At 58.9% G+C, this 15,090-nt stretch overlaps 2 protein-coding genes across 4 annotated transcripts in view; one reads left to right on the top strand and one right to left on the bottom strand.

Annotated features, from left to right (window-relative positions):
- EZH1 (enhancer of zeste 1 polycomb repressive complex 2 subunit) overlaps positions 1 to 4,354 on the top strand; it is a 36,005-nt gene extending 31,651 nt beyond the window's left edge. The window contains exon 20 of one of the 2 annotated variants that reach the window (XM_078065763.1): positions 3,963 to 4,354. In XM_078065763.1, the coding sequence (XP_077921889.1) occupies positions 3,963 to 4,008 (46 nt within the window). In that variant the 3' untranslated portion in view covers positions 4,009 to 4,354. The remainder of the gene's footprint in view (positions 1 to 3,962) is intronic. The other variant, XM_078065765.1, reaches the window with a different exon arrangement.
- On the bottom strand, positions 241 to 15,050 carry CNTNAP1 (contactin associated protein 1). Of its 2 annotated transcripts, none has more exons than XM_036095435.2 (24): positions 14,700 to 15,050; positions 13,713 to 13,814; positions 13,433 to 13,626; positions 12,843 to 12,990; positions 12,546 to 12,749; positions 11,795 to 11,979; positions 11,160 to 11,303; positions 10,219 to 10,480; positions 9,195 to 9,344; positions 8,767 to 8,938; positions 8,211 to 8,317; positions 7,945 to 8,064; positions 7,373 to 7,576; positions 6,865 to 7,021; positions 6,654 to 6,781; positions 6,168 to 6,353; positions 5,461 to 5,682; positions 4,965 to 5,204; positions 3,491 to 3,844; positions 3,197 to 3,324; positions 2,710 to 2,803; positions 2,269 to 2,514; positions 2,120 to 2,167; positions 241 to 1,629 (listed from the first exon to the last, which is right to left on the bottom strand). In XM_036095435.2, exons 1-24 carry the CDS (start codon positions 14,761 to 14,763, stop codon positions 1,301 to 1,303), a joined length of 4,188 nt encoding a protein of 1,395 aa, XP_035951328.1. In that variant the 5' UTR covers positions 14,764 to 15,050; the 3' UTR covers positions 241 to 1,300. The 2 variants fall into 2 exon arrangements, with proteins under 2 accessions (XP_035951328.1, XP_035951329.1); XM_036095436.2 differs by lacking the exon at positions 14,700 to 15,050 and adding an exon at positions 14,229 to 14,511.
- Positions 15,051 to 15,090: the final 40 nt, after the last annotated feature.

Below are 15,090 nucleotides of genomic sequence, written 5' to 3'. Positions count from 1 at the left end.
GGATCCAGGGGCGTCAGCACGGGGGCAGCTCGGACTGACGCACTAGCATTCTGATCCCCACTTGTCCACTGAGATCTGGGGTTACGGGAGGTGAGGGGTTTGGCGAGAGCCAATCTGGCTCCTGGTCGGTGATGCAAGGACTCTGAGGGCTCCCCGTAGAAATTCCTGAGCCCTCAGATGGGCTCCTTTAAAATCATCCCGCTTATCCCCTTGCCACGACGCCAGCTACCACGCACAGACTGGGGCTCTGCCACTCTGCTTTATTAGGACGGCTCAGGCTCTGAGCGCACGGCTTCAGAGTGGAGGCTGGGTCGGACTGGGTGAGTGGCCAGCAAACCTCACGAGACTTCCAACACAGGAGAAGCAAAAACCACAGACTGTGGGCACAGCACAGGACAGTCGATTGATTTTTTCTTTTATATATAAACTGATAATTAGAAAATTAGAGTAATATATAGAGTTTCTCTAGAGAGAGATTTTGCAACAAAAAATATATATAAAGAATAGGACCTCCCGGGCAAACGAAGCAGCATCTCTGAGCGGAGGAAAGAGGACTCCTCATGCACTGGAGAGGGGGCCAAGCCTTTGGACAGGCACCAAGGCTATTGCATATCTTGGAAGAGGGAGGAAGAATAGAGGGCTGGCTAGTCGGTGTGTCTGCATTATTCTCTCTACATTGCAAGTTTTTTTTATGGCTTTGGCTAAAGCATGTGAAGCAGCGGAGGTACTAAGGTGCTAAAAGCGAGGCCTCTTGGTCTCTGTACAAAACAAAAAAGAGAGGGTGGGGAACAGCAACAAAGCCCTCCCTAACCCCCAACTGAGTGGAAGCAGATGGAAGACATTCTGCAGGGCAGGGGGGAGGCTAGGGGATATGATTTAGCAGCCTCCTCCCCCCATGCCCTGTGCATCCCTGCAATCCCACACATCTGTCCCTGCTGAGATTGAATATTTGAAGGGAAGCAGTTAATCTCCCTTGCACTCTGTTGTTAATCCCTGGCAGCAGCTGGGACAGGGATGGCAGAGAGGGCCTGTCTCTACCCCATGGAGCTTCTCCTTTGGGGCAGGCAAACAACCAGGAGCCTGGGGAAACGGGGACGGGGAGAGCATTGCTTTAGGCAGTGAGGTCGGCCACTCCCTTTGGTCCCATCTGTAGCTCTGCCTACCAGACTTGGCAGGAGGGGCATCCTCTGGATGAGCAGAACCAGCTAAGAGGAGCCAAATGTCCCTGACAGGGTGGGGAGAGGTGGGAATTGGGAGATTCAGAGGAGATGGACTTGGTCCCTAAAGCCCTTCTCCTGATTCATTCAGACCTGGACTCCTCCAGGATCTGGGGAAGATTTTGGTCCCGGGGGCCAGGGGCTGGGCCTGGAGCTGCGGCTGGGGCTGGGGCTGCGGCTGGGGCTGGGGCTGGGGCTGGGGCTGGGGCTGCGGCTGCGGCTGGGGCTGGGGCTGGTGTAGGGGCTGGGACCTGGGCAGCGCCTGAAGTAGGTAGGGGAGGTTTGCTGCCAGGATGGTAATCATGGGTGGCCTTGGGCTCGTTGGTGTGGTAGGAGCCCTTGTAGCGATGATTTTGCAGATAGAAGAGCACCAACATCCCCACCAGCCCCAGCAGCAAGAAGGCCACCAAAACTGAAAGGGAAAGAAGGAACAATTCAGAGCCGTTCTTGGGGGTATCTCCACAGACACACATGTATGCTTTTGGCCAAAAGGATACGTGTATGACCGTCCGCAGTTTGAGCGTGGCAAGCCAGGCCCAAGTGTCCGGCAGGTCTGAATTCCTGGCTTAACCCCTGGTGTCTTTGATTTCTAGTATTCTCTTTCCACATCCCTGGAGTTACCCCAGTTTCTCGCCTCTCTGGAGGTTACTTCACCCCCTTTCCTCATCCTTTAGCTATAGCCCCATTTTAATATTTCATTTCAGTTAAAAGTCCATAGCATCCTCAAACCTTGAAGAATCTCCAGCTCAATTCTCTCCTACCGTCCGCACAGCCTAGCTCGTGTGTGTGTGCACCCCCACGCGCCTAGTGCCTTCGCCCCCCTCAGCCCTGGGGATATGGGGCACGGAGGGGATGCCCACGGAGGGTAGAATTAGGTCAGGGTAGTGATCATTGCTACTCACAGCCTAAAAGTATGGCCACCCATCCCTCATCGTGGTAGTACGGGAAGTCTGAAGAGGAGAAAGCCCCAGTTAGGAGAAGCCTCCTCCGTGTTAAGAATCGTTTCCCTTCCCTGTCGACCGCCCCTCTTCTGTGTGTCCCCTGGACCTACCTGGGGGCAGATACCAGGGATCCAGCTCAGGTGGCACCTCTGCGACAAGACGTGGCATGGCCCCGCAGTTAGATTCAGACAGTTCTCCCTGAACTCGAAGGGCCTCGGCTAGCTCAGCGGTCATGGGGCGAGGGGCTCGGAAGTGGGTCTTGAGGGGAGCCACGTTGTTGAATCGAACACCAGACAGGCAGCCCGAGAACCCCGGTGTGTTGTAGCGCTGGATCTCTGGGTCGATGACCCCGGTCTCTGAGGGAGAGGCAGGCCCAGAGGGACGGGGGCTGGGGCCACCCCTAGGCTCGCCCCGCTCACCGCTCGCCGTCCACAGGTTTCCTGCTCCTCATGATCACCGCCTTCGCAGCCGGTCCCAGGTCCCTCGCTCCTCTGGGCTCCAGGGGCTTCGCCCACAACCCCTCACCCCAAACACTCGCACCCACAGCTCACCCATAACACGCCCTAGATACAAGGCCTTGGGTGAGTCCAGCTGGCTGTCCACCAACAGCGAGAACTTCTGTTCTGTCAGCGGGAAGTAGTCCACCTGAGGGGGAGGGAGAACCAGAGGCTGACGAAGCCAAGACCCCGCTGAACCCCCGTGCCGCCCCCGCTGCTGGGGAGCCCTAGCTCAGTCCTAGGTGGACAGCCACCCAGATGAAGGATTCGGCGTGGAAAACCCAACAGCCTCATCTGGGCCTTGTCGTTGCCGCCACCAGGGGTTTGACTTTGTGGAAAACTTTGTGGAGCCCGTTCACTGACTTAAAAACAGACGTAAGAACGCCTGCCTCCCCGAGCGAGCTCCCAGGGCACGTGTGAGGGTCACAGGAGGCCAAACGCTGAACTGGGATGTGCCCTACTCATGCTAACTAGCTGGCCTTTCCCCCGGGGGCCGCAACCTGGGCGCCGTCTGAGCTGGTCTGCCTCCCTCCGCGCGCACCTGGATGAAGAGGTTGCGGTAGACGCGGGTGATGTTGACGCTGTGGGGCTGGCCGTCAGTGACGGGCCTCGTGGTCAGTTGGTACACGTAGGGGCTGGTGCCCAGCTGATACCGCAGCTGCAGGGTCCCTGTGGGATGGGGGGGGAGAAGGGGCGTCTCCTCTGGGCTCCCACAGCCCCCTGTCTTCGGAGAGCGCTCGGGGGGCCTTGAACCAGCGAACCAGTAGTTATAAGAGTGGAGGGCGCCCTGCCGGAAGCTGGAGCTGGGGCGGGAGGGGGGCTGTGGGACCTTTACCGTCTTCCTTGATGAGCACGGCCATGTAGTCCCGCACGAAGGAGCTGACGTAGAGCAGGACGGCGGGGGCGGAGTCTGTGCTGAAGCTGAAGGACACCTCCTCTCCCGTGACGTTGTAGACAGGCCCGCGGTACCCGGGCACCGGCCGGCCGGGCCGGGGGTATTCGGGCAGACGGTACCCGGGCCCGTGGTAGCCAGGCACGTAGCCCGGGGTGTCATAGCCAGGGACGTAGCCCGGCTCGTAGCCCGGCACCGGCCGGCTCAGCATGTGCGAGAACTCCCGGGCGGCCGAGCGCAGCGCCGACTGCAGGTTGTAGCGCATCCAGGTGCCGGGCTCAAAGAAACCGCCGATATCTGAAGGCAGATGGAGTGAGGTCAGGGCCCCCACTCCCGGATTCGGACACTGTTATGTCATCCTCACCGCCGCCCTGGGACCTTGCCGCGGTCACAGCATGCCTCCATTCACCGGTAGGTCCCCTTGTCCCAGAAATGGAATCTGTCCCAGAATGGAATCTTAAAACCATGAGAAATGGAAAAGATCATCCAGTACAACCCGTGCCTTTGACAGATGGGGAGACTGAGGCACAGAACTGGCTACTGACTGCCATAAGGATACGCAGTACGCGGAGAGCCAAGATTAGAATCGAGGTATCATGGGGACGCCTGGGGGGCTCAGTCGTTTAAGCATCTGCCTTCGGCTCTGGTCATGATCCCGGGGTCCTGGGATCGAGCCCCGCATCGGTGTCCCTGCTCAGCAGGGAGTCTGCTTCTCCCTCTCCCTCTGCCCACCATTCCCCCTGCTTGTGCTCGCTCTCTGACAAATAAATAAAATCTTTAAAAAAAAAAAAAAAAGAATCGAGGTATCGTGACCCCCTCTGGTACACTCGCCACCACTCACACTTCCAAACCAAGACGAAAGGTCCTCTGCTGGTCCCCGAGTCCCTGCATCTCCCTGCTCCGGCAGACTTCGCACACCGTGAACCTACCTGCGTGCACATCCTCCTAGGCCAGCCTTAGGAAGGATGCAGTCTGGGTGCATGTGCGGAATCTTGCGGTGCTGAATGTCAAGGCTTGCCTTAACCGAGAACCAGGCTGTAAGACGTGTTTTAGGAGCTCAGCGATCATCAACTAGGAAATGGCATAGGAGGGCATCGCGCCGCCTGCGGTGGGTACGCTTGCAAGGGGGCTAATCTGTGCTATCTTGGTGACAGTGGGAAGATGGGGAAGTTATCTGCCGGTTGCTTTTGAGTTCCTTTAGTACGAGCCAACTGTACCATCCCTTCCTTGCCCCACTTTATGACTTGGAGTCGCCCGGCATCTTCAGCTGCCGGACGGCCCCGCCTCAGCACTCAGGAACCCAGGGACAGCTCTAGTTTTCCCTGGTGCTGACCCTGCACCCTCCGTCCTTCCCTTGCCCTCCCTGCACCCCGCTGCGCCCTAGGGCTCCGGGTCTCCCATAAGCAGCCGCACTGACCGTGGTTGCAGTACGGCCCATCGAAAGCCGTGAGGTCACAGTCACACGTGTAGTAGCTGTACCGCTCCACACAGCGGCCTCCGTGGAAACAGGGGAAGCGGGGGTGGGCGCAACGGCCCGTGCAGTTGGGTGAGGTACCCTCCGAGGCGTTGGCACGGCCCTCCAGGTTCAGAGTCACTCCGTTCAGACGCATCGCCCTCAAGCAACCCACGAAGGGGCGCCTCTTAAGCTCTGCAGATCCTGGGAAGGGCGGGCCGGTCAAGAAATGGGTGTGGAGCCAGAGACAGGGGTAAGTATTGGGGTTGGGGAGGGAGCCAAGGGGAACGAAATCATGGCATAAAATCCATGGCCTAGAGAGGAGAGGTGAGCTCTTGGCCCACTCTGCAGCAGAGGGCATGGGGACCTCAGACACGGGGCTCCTGGAAGCCAGGAGAGCTGCGGTGAGAGGGCGGGAAGGCGCAGGAGGCCTCAGACCTGGCGCAGGGTTGCTGCTTACCGACATAAAGGGGCTGGTCGTACTCCAGCCAGAGGTAGGTCTGCGGGGGCATGGGCCGCAGCACCCAGGGCCGGTGGTCCACACGGAGCCGGGCCTGCTTCACGTTGATTTCCGCCCGGACCAGGTGCCACTCATCGTCGTTGAATTCAAAGTCATCCGAGTGTACTGTTAGGTTCTCATCCCCATTCCCCACATCGAAGGCGAAGACCACATCCCGGGATGCTGGACAACGCAGGGGTGGGGAGAAAGGACTCAGACCTCACAGATTCCTCACCCCATACAAGCTCTCTTCTTCACTCCTCAGAGCTCCTTGAATGTCCCTCCAGTTTGTCCTCAGCCTGGGACAAAACCCATAAACTCCTTAAAACCTTATGCTCCTGGTCTCTACCAAATTTGCAGATCCTTGGAGCCAGCTTCCCAGCCCCACTTCTGAGGTTAGAAGCATAGCCAGTCAGGTAGAAAACACCTCAGGAGTCCCGCTGCCTTACCCACACGCGCGGGGCCTGAAGCCCGGAGAGCTGAAGTGAGTGCCCAAGCTCACAAAGCCAGCCAGCTACCAAGACAGACCCGGGTCTAGAACCTACTGTTACCCAAAGCCCTTTCCGTGCTAGCATCTGCCCTTGTCCCTTCCCCCAGCCTCTGCCTACCCCACCTCGGCCCAGAGAGCTCCGTCCAGCCCACGCCCCTCCCAGCGTCTGCCCGCTCACTGTTGAGTTCCACCCGCACGTAAGGCCGGCGCCACTGGCAGTAAGGGCCCCCCATATTCTCTAGGAAGACTCCCGAGGGAGCCGAGGTCCTGAAGTAGAAGGAGACATCAAGGCTGTGGTTGGCACGGATGGGGGGAAAGCGTAGGGCAGCCCCAGTGTGGAAGGAGATGGTGTTCCAAGAATTCCCTGCAAAAGCAGAAGGAGGAAGGCCTTGTCAGGGAGGTCGGAGGGTGAAGGAAGGGAGCCCCCAGTGGGGTGGGGGAAGATAGGGCAGGGGGGACGGCTGGGGGCGGGGAGCCAAGGGGAGAAGAAGGGGTCTAATGAAAGAGAATGAGGTGCAGGGAACAACACAGAAGGGGTCCCATCCCAGCAGGAGCTGGGTGTCTGGCAGGATGTCCTAGAGACCCGCAGTGGGTCAGGTGGCCTAAATTTTGGAAACTGGAGAGCCAACCCTGGGAGGGCACACAAAAGGGGTCTGCCACTCACGATCGCCATAGCAGCGCAGAGGCCTCAGGAAGAACTGGGCCTCAGAATTGGAGCGGTTCGTATCCCCCACCACCACCTGGGTGACGGGCAAATGGTCCACAAAGGTCAGCAGTCCCTTGTCGGTTCTCCTGTGGGGGCAGGATGCAGTGGTTCAGGCCCTGCTGTTCTGCTGCCCCTGGAATCCTGAACGCCCTGTCCCTTCGCCCCTCACCACTGGGGCTGGTCGGCATCACAGTTACAGTGCAGAGCGGGGTCCACGCAGCTCCGGTCCAGACCACAGGCACAGCGCTGGATCCCAGGCTGCGAGCCTCCCCAGTAGAAGTGCTGCTCCTCATTTCGGCCAATCCAAAAGCTGTAGGGGTAGCCTCCTGGGGAAGACGTGGAGGCCATTTCCAGGCCCCAGCCCTCCATTAGCCCCGGGGCTCCTCTCTCCCCTTTCCAACCCGCCCAGATCCTTGCTCGGATGTTCAAGAGCTCCAGCTGAGCCCTCTGGTTCCCTCCTCCCAAGCCCCCACGGGTCTCTCCTCCAGCGCTGCACCTCGCCCGCCGCGGCCCAGGCCCTCAGCGGCCCAGGCCCTCAGCGGCCCAGGCCCTCAGCGGCCCGCCCTCAGCGGCCCAGGCCCTCAGCGGCCCGCCCTCAGCGGCCCAGGCCCTCAGCGGCCCACCCTCACTGGCCCAGGCCCTCACCGGCCCAGGCCCTCAGCGGCCCAGGCCCTCACCAGCAGTGTTGAGCAGCCGGGAATTGTAGCAGGAGAACTCGATCCACTGTTCACAGTGCTGAGAAGCATTGGCCAGGGCACTGACTTCCTCCCAAGAGGCATTCCAGTACTGGATGGCCCCCAGGAATGGCCGCTCCATGCTAGAACCTGTCACCCGAGTTGTCCACAGCCTGTCATGCCGCACAACTGTCCATGCCCGGTTCTCTGGGGGAGTGGAAGGGACAGAGCTTTGGCTCGAGATGGGCATTCTCTACCCATCTCCCTGCCCACCTCCACCACCATTGCTGCTCCTCAGAGCCAATAAATGTGGCCAGCAGCTCTGTTCCAGCCCAGCTCTGGGCCCCCGACCCTGGAGGCTGGAGATGGGACAGCTGGACTGGATTGGGAAGCTGGAATTTATCTGCAAAGCTAGATTACAAATTCCTGAGTGTCCCCTTTCCCCTCTGTCATCCTTTACCCCCCACCACAGGATCAATCTTGCTGGACCCTGTCCCCCTGCTTCAATCCCGTTTCCCCCACACCCCCTCACAGCCCTGTCAGCTGCCCCTTCACCACCCATCAGAGCCACTGACCTCGGATATCACAGTACACCACAAATGGCTTCAGGGGGCCACTGCCATCAGGATCAATGGTAAAGTTTCCAGAAATTTTCCCACTGAGTCGATAAGCCTCACAAGATTCCTTATACAGAGCTGGTAGGTCGTGGGGTGGGGAAAGAGCAGTTATGGGGTCAGAGGGCTAGGAGGGCCAGTCCTACCAGCTCTAGCAGCCTCGTGATCCCCAGCAACCTCCTGGCCTCCCCTGCCCCGGAGTGGCCCCCATCCCCCAGCCGGCTTACGTTGGTGACAGGTCTCCCCCTTGTAGCCTGTCAGTTCACAATAGCAGATGAAGTCATCCCAGGACTGGTAGCAGCGTCCATCATGCTCACACATGTTAGGGCTACACCTAGGGAAGAGGGTCAGCACCAAGGGAAGGCGCCTTACTGTGAGCGTGAGCGTGGGGTCTGATCCCTACAAACTTCCCTTCTGGCTCCTGAGAGCACCAGCACCCCGAGGAACTAGCCAGATATAAGCCTAAGTGCTGGCACATTAGGCAGGCCTCAGGACTCAAGGACTACTGTTTATCCACCCCCCCCCCGCCCCGAAGAAAACCCTCTAGGACCAAGAACAGATGCTTCGTTTCCAGTCCGAGCATGTGTCACTTTAATGGAAGAACCAGGTAAAGAAGGACAAGAGGATGAGACAAGAGGTCAAGGAGGAGTCATCTCCAAGTGGGAGACTGAGGAACTGGGACCAGGAGAAGGGAGATTATTGAGAAAGGCCACTCCCGTTGGGAGACCACCGAAGAGGGCTTTGGAGGGGTCACCTCTTGCAGGGAGAGGGGCTTCTGGATACCTATCAGTGATGCCACATGTGTCAAAGAGGACCTCAGCATAGTATCCAAGCCGCCGGCCCTCCACCAGAGTCAGGTTGACCAGTTGACCATCCACCTTGAGCAGCTCCATGCAGCCATGGAACGCCGTCTGGTTGGAGTGGCAGCCCGATCGACTGGCTGGTTTGGGACAACCTGGAGCAACCACCCCTGTGAGGCCCTCCCCAGGGGAGACCCCAGAGACCCTCCCCCAGGGAGATGCCAAAGGAAAGCCAGACATGATGGAAGGAAGGGGGCCAAGAGACAATGGCAGTGACCTTCCAATCCCCAAGGCTCCAGAGGGGAGAGAGGGATTTATCCCTACAAATCTCCAGGTAGCCCCATCTGAGGGGACTTTGGTGATGCCTTCCCACCCAGAGACAGGGGTCTGGTCAGGTTGGCTCCCACTTACCCCCAAAGAAGTATGAGGTGCCAGTGCGGATCAGCAGAGGGTATGAGACCCTGACCTCTGCCCCCTCCACGTCATCAATGCTGATGACTGCATGGTTCTCCTGGGCTGCAAAATTCACCTCGTGCCAAAAGCCATCATTCAGGCGGTACCCTGGACAGGAAAAAAGGATGGTGTGGGTGTGGGAAGACACATTCTGAGATAAGGGTGTCTTAAGCAGGGAAGCAGCAACCTCATTCTGTGCCTATGTGCCCTCCATTACATTAGATATACACACACACACACACACACACACACATATATGTATATATATAACATACTAAATATAAAACATACTAAATATATAACATATCAAATATATAATGTTAAATATATCATATGTTAAATATATAATATATTAAATATATAAATAATATATAACATATTAAATATAATCTATAATATATATTAAAGATTTATTTATTTGAGAGAGAGAGAGAGAGGAGAGTGGAGAGTGCCCGTGGGGCGGTGCAGAGGGAGAGGGAGAGAGAGAATCTCAAGCAGACTCCCCGCTGAGTGTGGAGCTCAACTAGGGGCACCATCTCATCACTGTGAGATCAGGACCTGAGCGGAAATCAAGAGTCAGATGCTTAACCGACTGAGCCACCCAGGCACCCCCCTCTCCATCACACTTATCACACTGAGTGGTGACATCTTTGACCGTCTTCACTAACCCTAGCAGCTGAGGCAGAGTTGGCAAAGTCGCAAACGAGTAACAAACACTTCTGGAGCCCCCTGGAACTAGATGAGACCAGGACTCCTCAGCCTACCTGCCTCTCCCAGCAGCCTGAGCGGCTCAGATCTGACTCCTCACCCCCGTCCACTCCGTCCCATCCCCAGGGCTCAGGGTCCTCCTGCCCTGCTCCCTTCCCCCCCCTCACCCCTCTCCAATAAGCGAGGGGCCTCCGTGCGGGCCCGCACCCGCTCCTCCTCTGCCCTTCTCTGGCCTTCTGGCGCCTCCCGCCTCCCCCCACTCTCCACCCCTCACCAGCAGCAAACTGAAGCTTCTTTCGGCCAGTCTGCGCGATGGACACGTTGACCTGCCCTTCACTGAGCATCAGCTCCACGTGGCCCAGCCCGTCCCCCAGGCGGGAGAACAGTAGCAGCCCCGTGAGATCCCAGGTGCGGAAGCGAAAGGAGACGGCGAAGCGGCCTCGGCGCGGGAAGCCAGGCACTTGCACGAAGTTGTGAGGCCCTCCGAAGTTGACGGGGTGAGGAACCGGGTCCAGGCAACGGAAGGCCACCTTACCCTGGGGACGGAAGTAAGGATCCATCAGCATCCAAGAGAATGAATGTGCTGTCTGCCTCTGCTGGGAATTCAATTTCCGTACGGATCTAAGACCCTCCTCACCGCACTCCCTCGGGGTGTGTGCGGGGGAGGGGGTGGGACCTCCCACTCTGACCATTCCCAGCCCCCACAAACATAACCAGCTGTGGAGGGGGTCTCCAACCAAGGCGGCCCTGGGGGACCCTCTGCTGGCCATCCGGGCTTTACACCGTCTCCAGGGCGACCGCCTCCTTCGCTTCTTCCCAGCCTGGAGAGGCAACTTCCTACTGGCTTCCTGGCTGGCACTAGAATACTCGCTGCAGGGTTGGGGTGGCGTGGGGGGCGGGGACCACACCAAAACAGACCTGGGTTCAAGACCGGACTCAACCACTGTACAACTACGTGATCCCGGGCCAAGCCACCCCGGGTCCCTGCACCTTATTTTCCTCAAGCATTAATTGAGGATGTGGTTAGACCAGACCACAGCTTCTTAACTGGGGGTTAGGGAGGGGTGGCCTTTGCACCTCCTGTGAGTCCGTGGTGCCTCCCCCACCACTTGAGCATTTGGCTGGGGAGAGAAGAATCCTCGGCTTTTATCTGATTCTCTTTGCTTTCCAAGCAGCTCTGATGTCCCTCCCTCCCTGATCCCCCAGCCCACTGGCCTCGAAGGTGATCCTCGAATGGCGCCGAACGGCCAGGTCTGCGATGTTCACTCGGTTGAAGATTATGTTTTCTATGCAGCCTCGGAAATTATGCCGATAGGCCAGGTTCTTCTGCGCAGCGCCCACCAGACCCCCAATGTACATCTGCGGGCGGGGTGGGGGATTAGGTTCCCTGGGTGCCAGAACGCGCACGCGCACTTTCTCTCCCTTCCGCCCCACGCTTTCCCAGGCACATTTCCGCAGTATCGATGTTAAAGCTGGAAGCTCGCTGGGCCTCCCCAGGCTTGGGTGCTAGCCCTGACTCCACCACAAACTGGCTGCATGCCCTTGGGTAGGTCAATTAACCTGTCTGGGATTCTTTATCTGCAGATCAGGGCCACAGAGTTGGGCAATCCAATGGGGCAATTTTCTCATCTTGTCGGATCCCCAAAACCCAGATTTCCAGATCCCATGTCAGTTGTTCTGGGGGCGGTGCCCAGGAAATCGGCCTGTTAACAGCAATAACAGCCACAACAACCCAGGCCCGTGAGCCGCAAGTTTGCCAAGAGCTGCTAGAATATTCAGGAACTGGAAAGCACTGTCCCCCACGGACCCGCCCAGCACCCCAACTCGACTAAATAAACCACTCTGCTCACCTCGTTGTCCAGGTTCAGCCTCTCAAAGTCACCATTGAGCACAAAGCGCTGCACATAGCCGTCCAGGGTGAGGTTTGCCTCCCGGCCAAATCGGTCCACACGCACATAATGCCAGTGCTGGTCGTTGAGGACGCCACCAGCGCTCACAGTGGTGTGACCGGGCCTGGGCTGGATGGGGCTGCTGCCTGGGGGGACGGAGGAGCAGGGTCAGACCTACAACCTGGAGAGCCCCAGAGAGGCCTAGCCCCCAGGTGAAGCAGCAGCCAGGAGCACGGAGAAGGGTTGGCACAGGGCCCAGGGCATATAGAGCTTGGACGTCCTCAGCTTGGGATGGAGCGGGGTCCACCGGCGAGTATGTGACTTAGGGTAAGTCATTTAACCCCTCTGAGCCCCCGTTTTCCACTAGCTGCTTCTACTTCATCATATGGATGTTATGAAAAGCTGATGAGATACAAAATAACAACTCTTGGGTTTATATGTATATGTACACAAAGTATATATAAGGTTTCTACAATGAGGAAACAGACTGGAGAAGTGCCTTGTCCAAGGTCACACCACTGGTAGGTGGAGCTGAGACTGGCATCCAGATCGCCTGACTCGGAGTCCAGTGTTTTGCGAGCACCAAATTGTGGGTTTGGTCCGAACAGTAAGGAAGGGCGAGCGCGGGAGTGGGCGCGGCCTCGCGGGGACGGAGCAGCGAAGGGCGTGGCCGCAGAGCAGCCGGGGTCGCCCGGCCGGCGGCGGAGCTCACCCAGGCTCATGTGCAGCAGCAAGTGCGCCCCCTGCAGCTCCAGTGTCACGTAGTCGCCTTGGACGCCCTCCGCGTGCAGCAGGAGCCCGTCCTTCTCTTCGGTCTTGAAGCTGAAGGCGAACACGTCCCACAGGCTCCGGCTGACCCCTCGCGGGAAGCGGTACGAGATGGCATCATCGCCGTCGAAATAGAGCACGTCGGACTCTGCGCGAAGGACAGTAGGTGGGCCGAGGACCGGGAAGACTGTCTCCGGAGCCTCCCCTCCGCCACCCCCCGCCACGACCTCCGCACTCGTACTGTACGGGCAGCCGTAGAGGCCGAGCCTCAGGCCGATCTTGCCGCGCGGGTTCCAAGCCAGCGGCACGATGCGGATGTAGCGCGCCGTGAAGTGGTAGTGCAGGTCGTGACGCACTATCGCCGACTCGTTCACATTGCCGAAGAAGGTCTTAGGGGGAAGGGGAGAGGAGAGACCAGGTCCCCACCTCTGCTTCGTTTCTCTACAGCCTCCCAGCAGGCAGCTGTCACACCCAGCCAATATCAACTTCCAGAAAGGAAACTCTCCTTGATCTCCTGGGCCCTCGTGGCTTTAGAAAAACAGGTGCCCTCTCCCGCCATCCTATTATTTCCTCAAAGCTCAACTCAGATGTCCCCTCCTTCAAGAAGCTCTCCTAGATTTGACCCTAAAGTATGTTAAACCCTGTCATCTGAGAAAGTCTTGCACACATGGTGAGCTGACCGTCCCTCTGGACTGAATCCCCAGATTGGAAGTCACTGCTCCTCACGTGTGTCCCCACCATCACCTCCTCCATCTCCCCCAAGCTAGTGCCCAGCCTAGGATGCAGAACTGAGGAGGTTCTCCGAGTGTGTGCACAGGGGGCCTGGAATACCGCATTGTGCCCTTGCTGGTAGAATGGCGTCCAGCTGTCCACTCGGTCCCCGTAGAGCAGCATGTAGCGTGTGACCCAGTCCCACGAGTTAAACGAGCCCTGGGTGGCCACAGCTCGGATCCGGTGCTTCTTCATCAAGTCGATCTGGAGCCAAGGATTCGGGTCCCCAATTCGGGGAGACCATCCGCTTATGCCTATAGAAGAGGCAAGGGCTTTTACCACTGGCTCTCCCTAGCCCCTCCGGAGCCCCCACCACGCCTTGGGGCGGTGCCTCGCTCACCGTGCAGCCGGGCAAAGCGCGGCGTGGTGAAGAGCCCGTAGTAGGAGGAGGCGCCCAGGGAGCGTGCGTACAGAGGCCCGACCAGCTCCTCGTCACAGCCGTCTAGGTTGGGGAAACAGACATTTTGTTCGCGCGGCCCCTCCCAGGTCCTTCCAAAGACCACGCACACTGAGCCACTGGAGCTCTTCCTTCTCTGTTCTCCAGCAGCCACCCCAGCACTAACTGAAGCCATCCGCTCAACCTGGGCTGCAGCAACAGCTGCACACTCAGGGGAGGCTGCCTTCTCCTTCTGGGGGGACCCCTAGGCCAGACCTTCCCTAACTCTGTGACTGCTCCGGTACCAGCCCAGGCTTAGTACTCCCCTAAACACAACCCCAAACCTCAGCATCTTTCAGAACCTGAGTCAGCCCAAGGCACCAATCCAGCCCTAGCCTTATCATCAATCCCACTCATCAGCATCCCCAACCCTCACCAACCCCAAATCCAGGCCTTGGTCCCAAACCCAGCCAGTCATACCAGCATCACCAGCTTCATGTCCAATCTTAGCATCGGTCAGGGTCACCAACTCCTGCTTGGATTCCAGCCTCAAAATCCAGCCCCAGCCCCAAACCCTAGCCCCCAGGCCAGCTCCAAGCCCAGCCCCAGGCCCTGGCAAGACCTTAACCCCAGCTGGGATCACCAGTACCACCCTTATCCCCAACCCTCAAGCCCAGGCACCAGCTCCCGCTTGGATCCCTGTCCCAAATCCCTGCGCGGGGCCGACTGGATCCTCGGCTCCTCGGAGCCCAGCCACCAGCCCGGGAGCGCGCGCCAGCCTCGGAGCTGCATTGCGGAGCGCGGGGGAGAGGCAGGAAAGGATGGGAACGAGCAAGCGCGCGCCAGCCAGGGAAGGGACCCGCGACCACCTAGCCGCAATGCGGCTGGACCCGCCCTGCAGGCTTTGGACTCCCTGGCCCCACCCTGCTTGCACCTGAGCCCGGCACTCACAGTAGCCCCAGCCCCGGGCTCCTGAGACCGCGGCGAGCAGGATGCAGAGGAGCCGGAGACACATGGTGCAGGGCTGACGGGTCTCGGCGGCCGCCTCCCAGTGCCCGGCTCCGGCTAGGGCTCCAGGTCCAGCTCGGGCTCCCAGTTCTCCTCCTGGGGTTCGCAGCGGATCGCTGTCTGTGCTCCTAGCTCACCCCTTCCTCTATCCTCGTCTCTCCCCCAACCCTTCTCCCTTCTCTCTCTCTCTCTGTCGTTCCAGGTTCTCCGCGGCTCTCTCTCCTTCCCACCCTCTCTCCTCTCACCTCCCCCCTTCCCCAGCCTCTCTCTCCCGGCACGCGCCGCTTTCCCGGACCCCGCGCAAGCGCGCGCCTCAGCCCTGCTGCGAAAGGGC

The sequence above is a fragment of the Halichoerus grypus genome, chromosome 2 (genome assembly GCF_964656455.1).
Source record: "Halichoerus grypus chromosome 2, mHalGry1.hap1.1, whole genome shotgun sequence".
Taxonomy (NCBI): Eukaryota; Metazoa; Chordata; class Mammalia; order Carnivora; family Phocidae; genus Halichoerus; species Halichoerus grypus.
The sequence above is the reverse complement of the archived record's forward strand: the minus strand, read 5'-3'. Positions and strand labels throughout refer to the sequence as shown.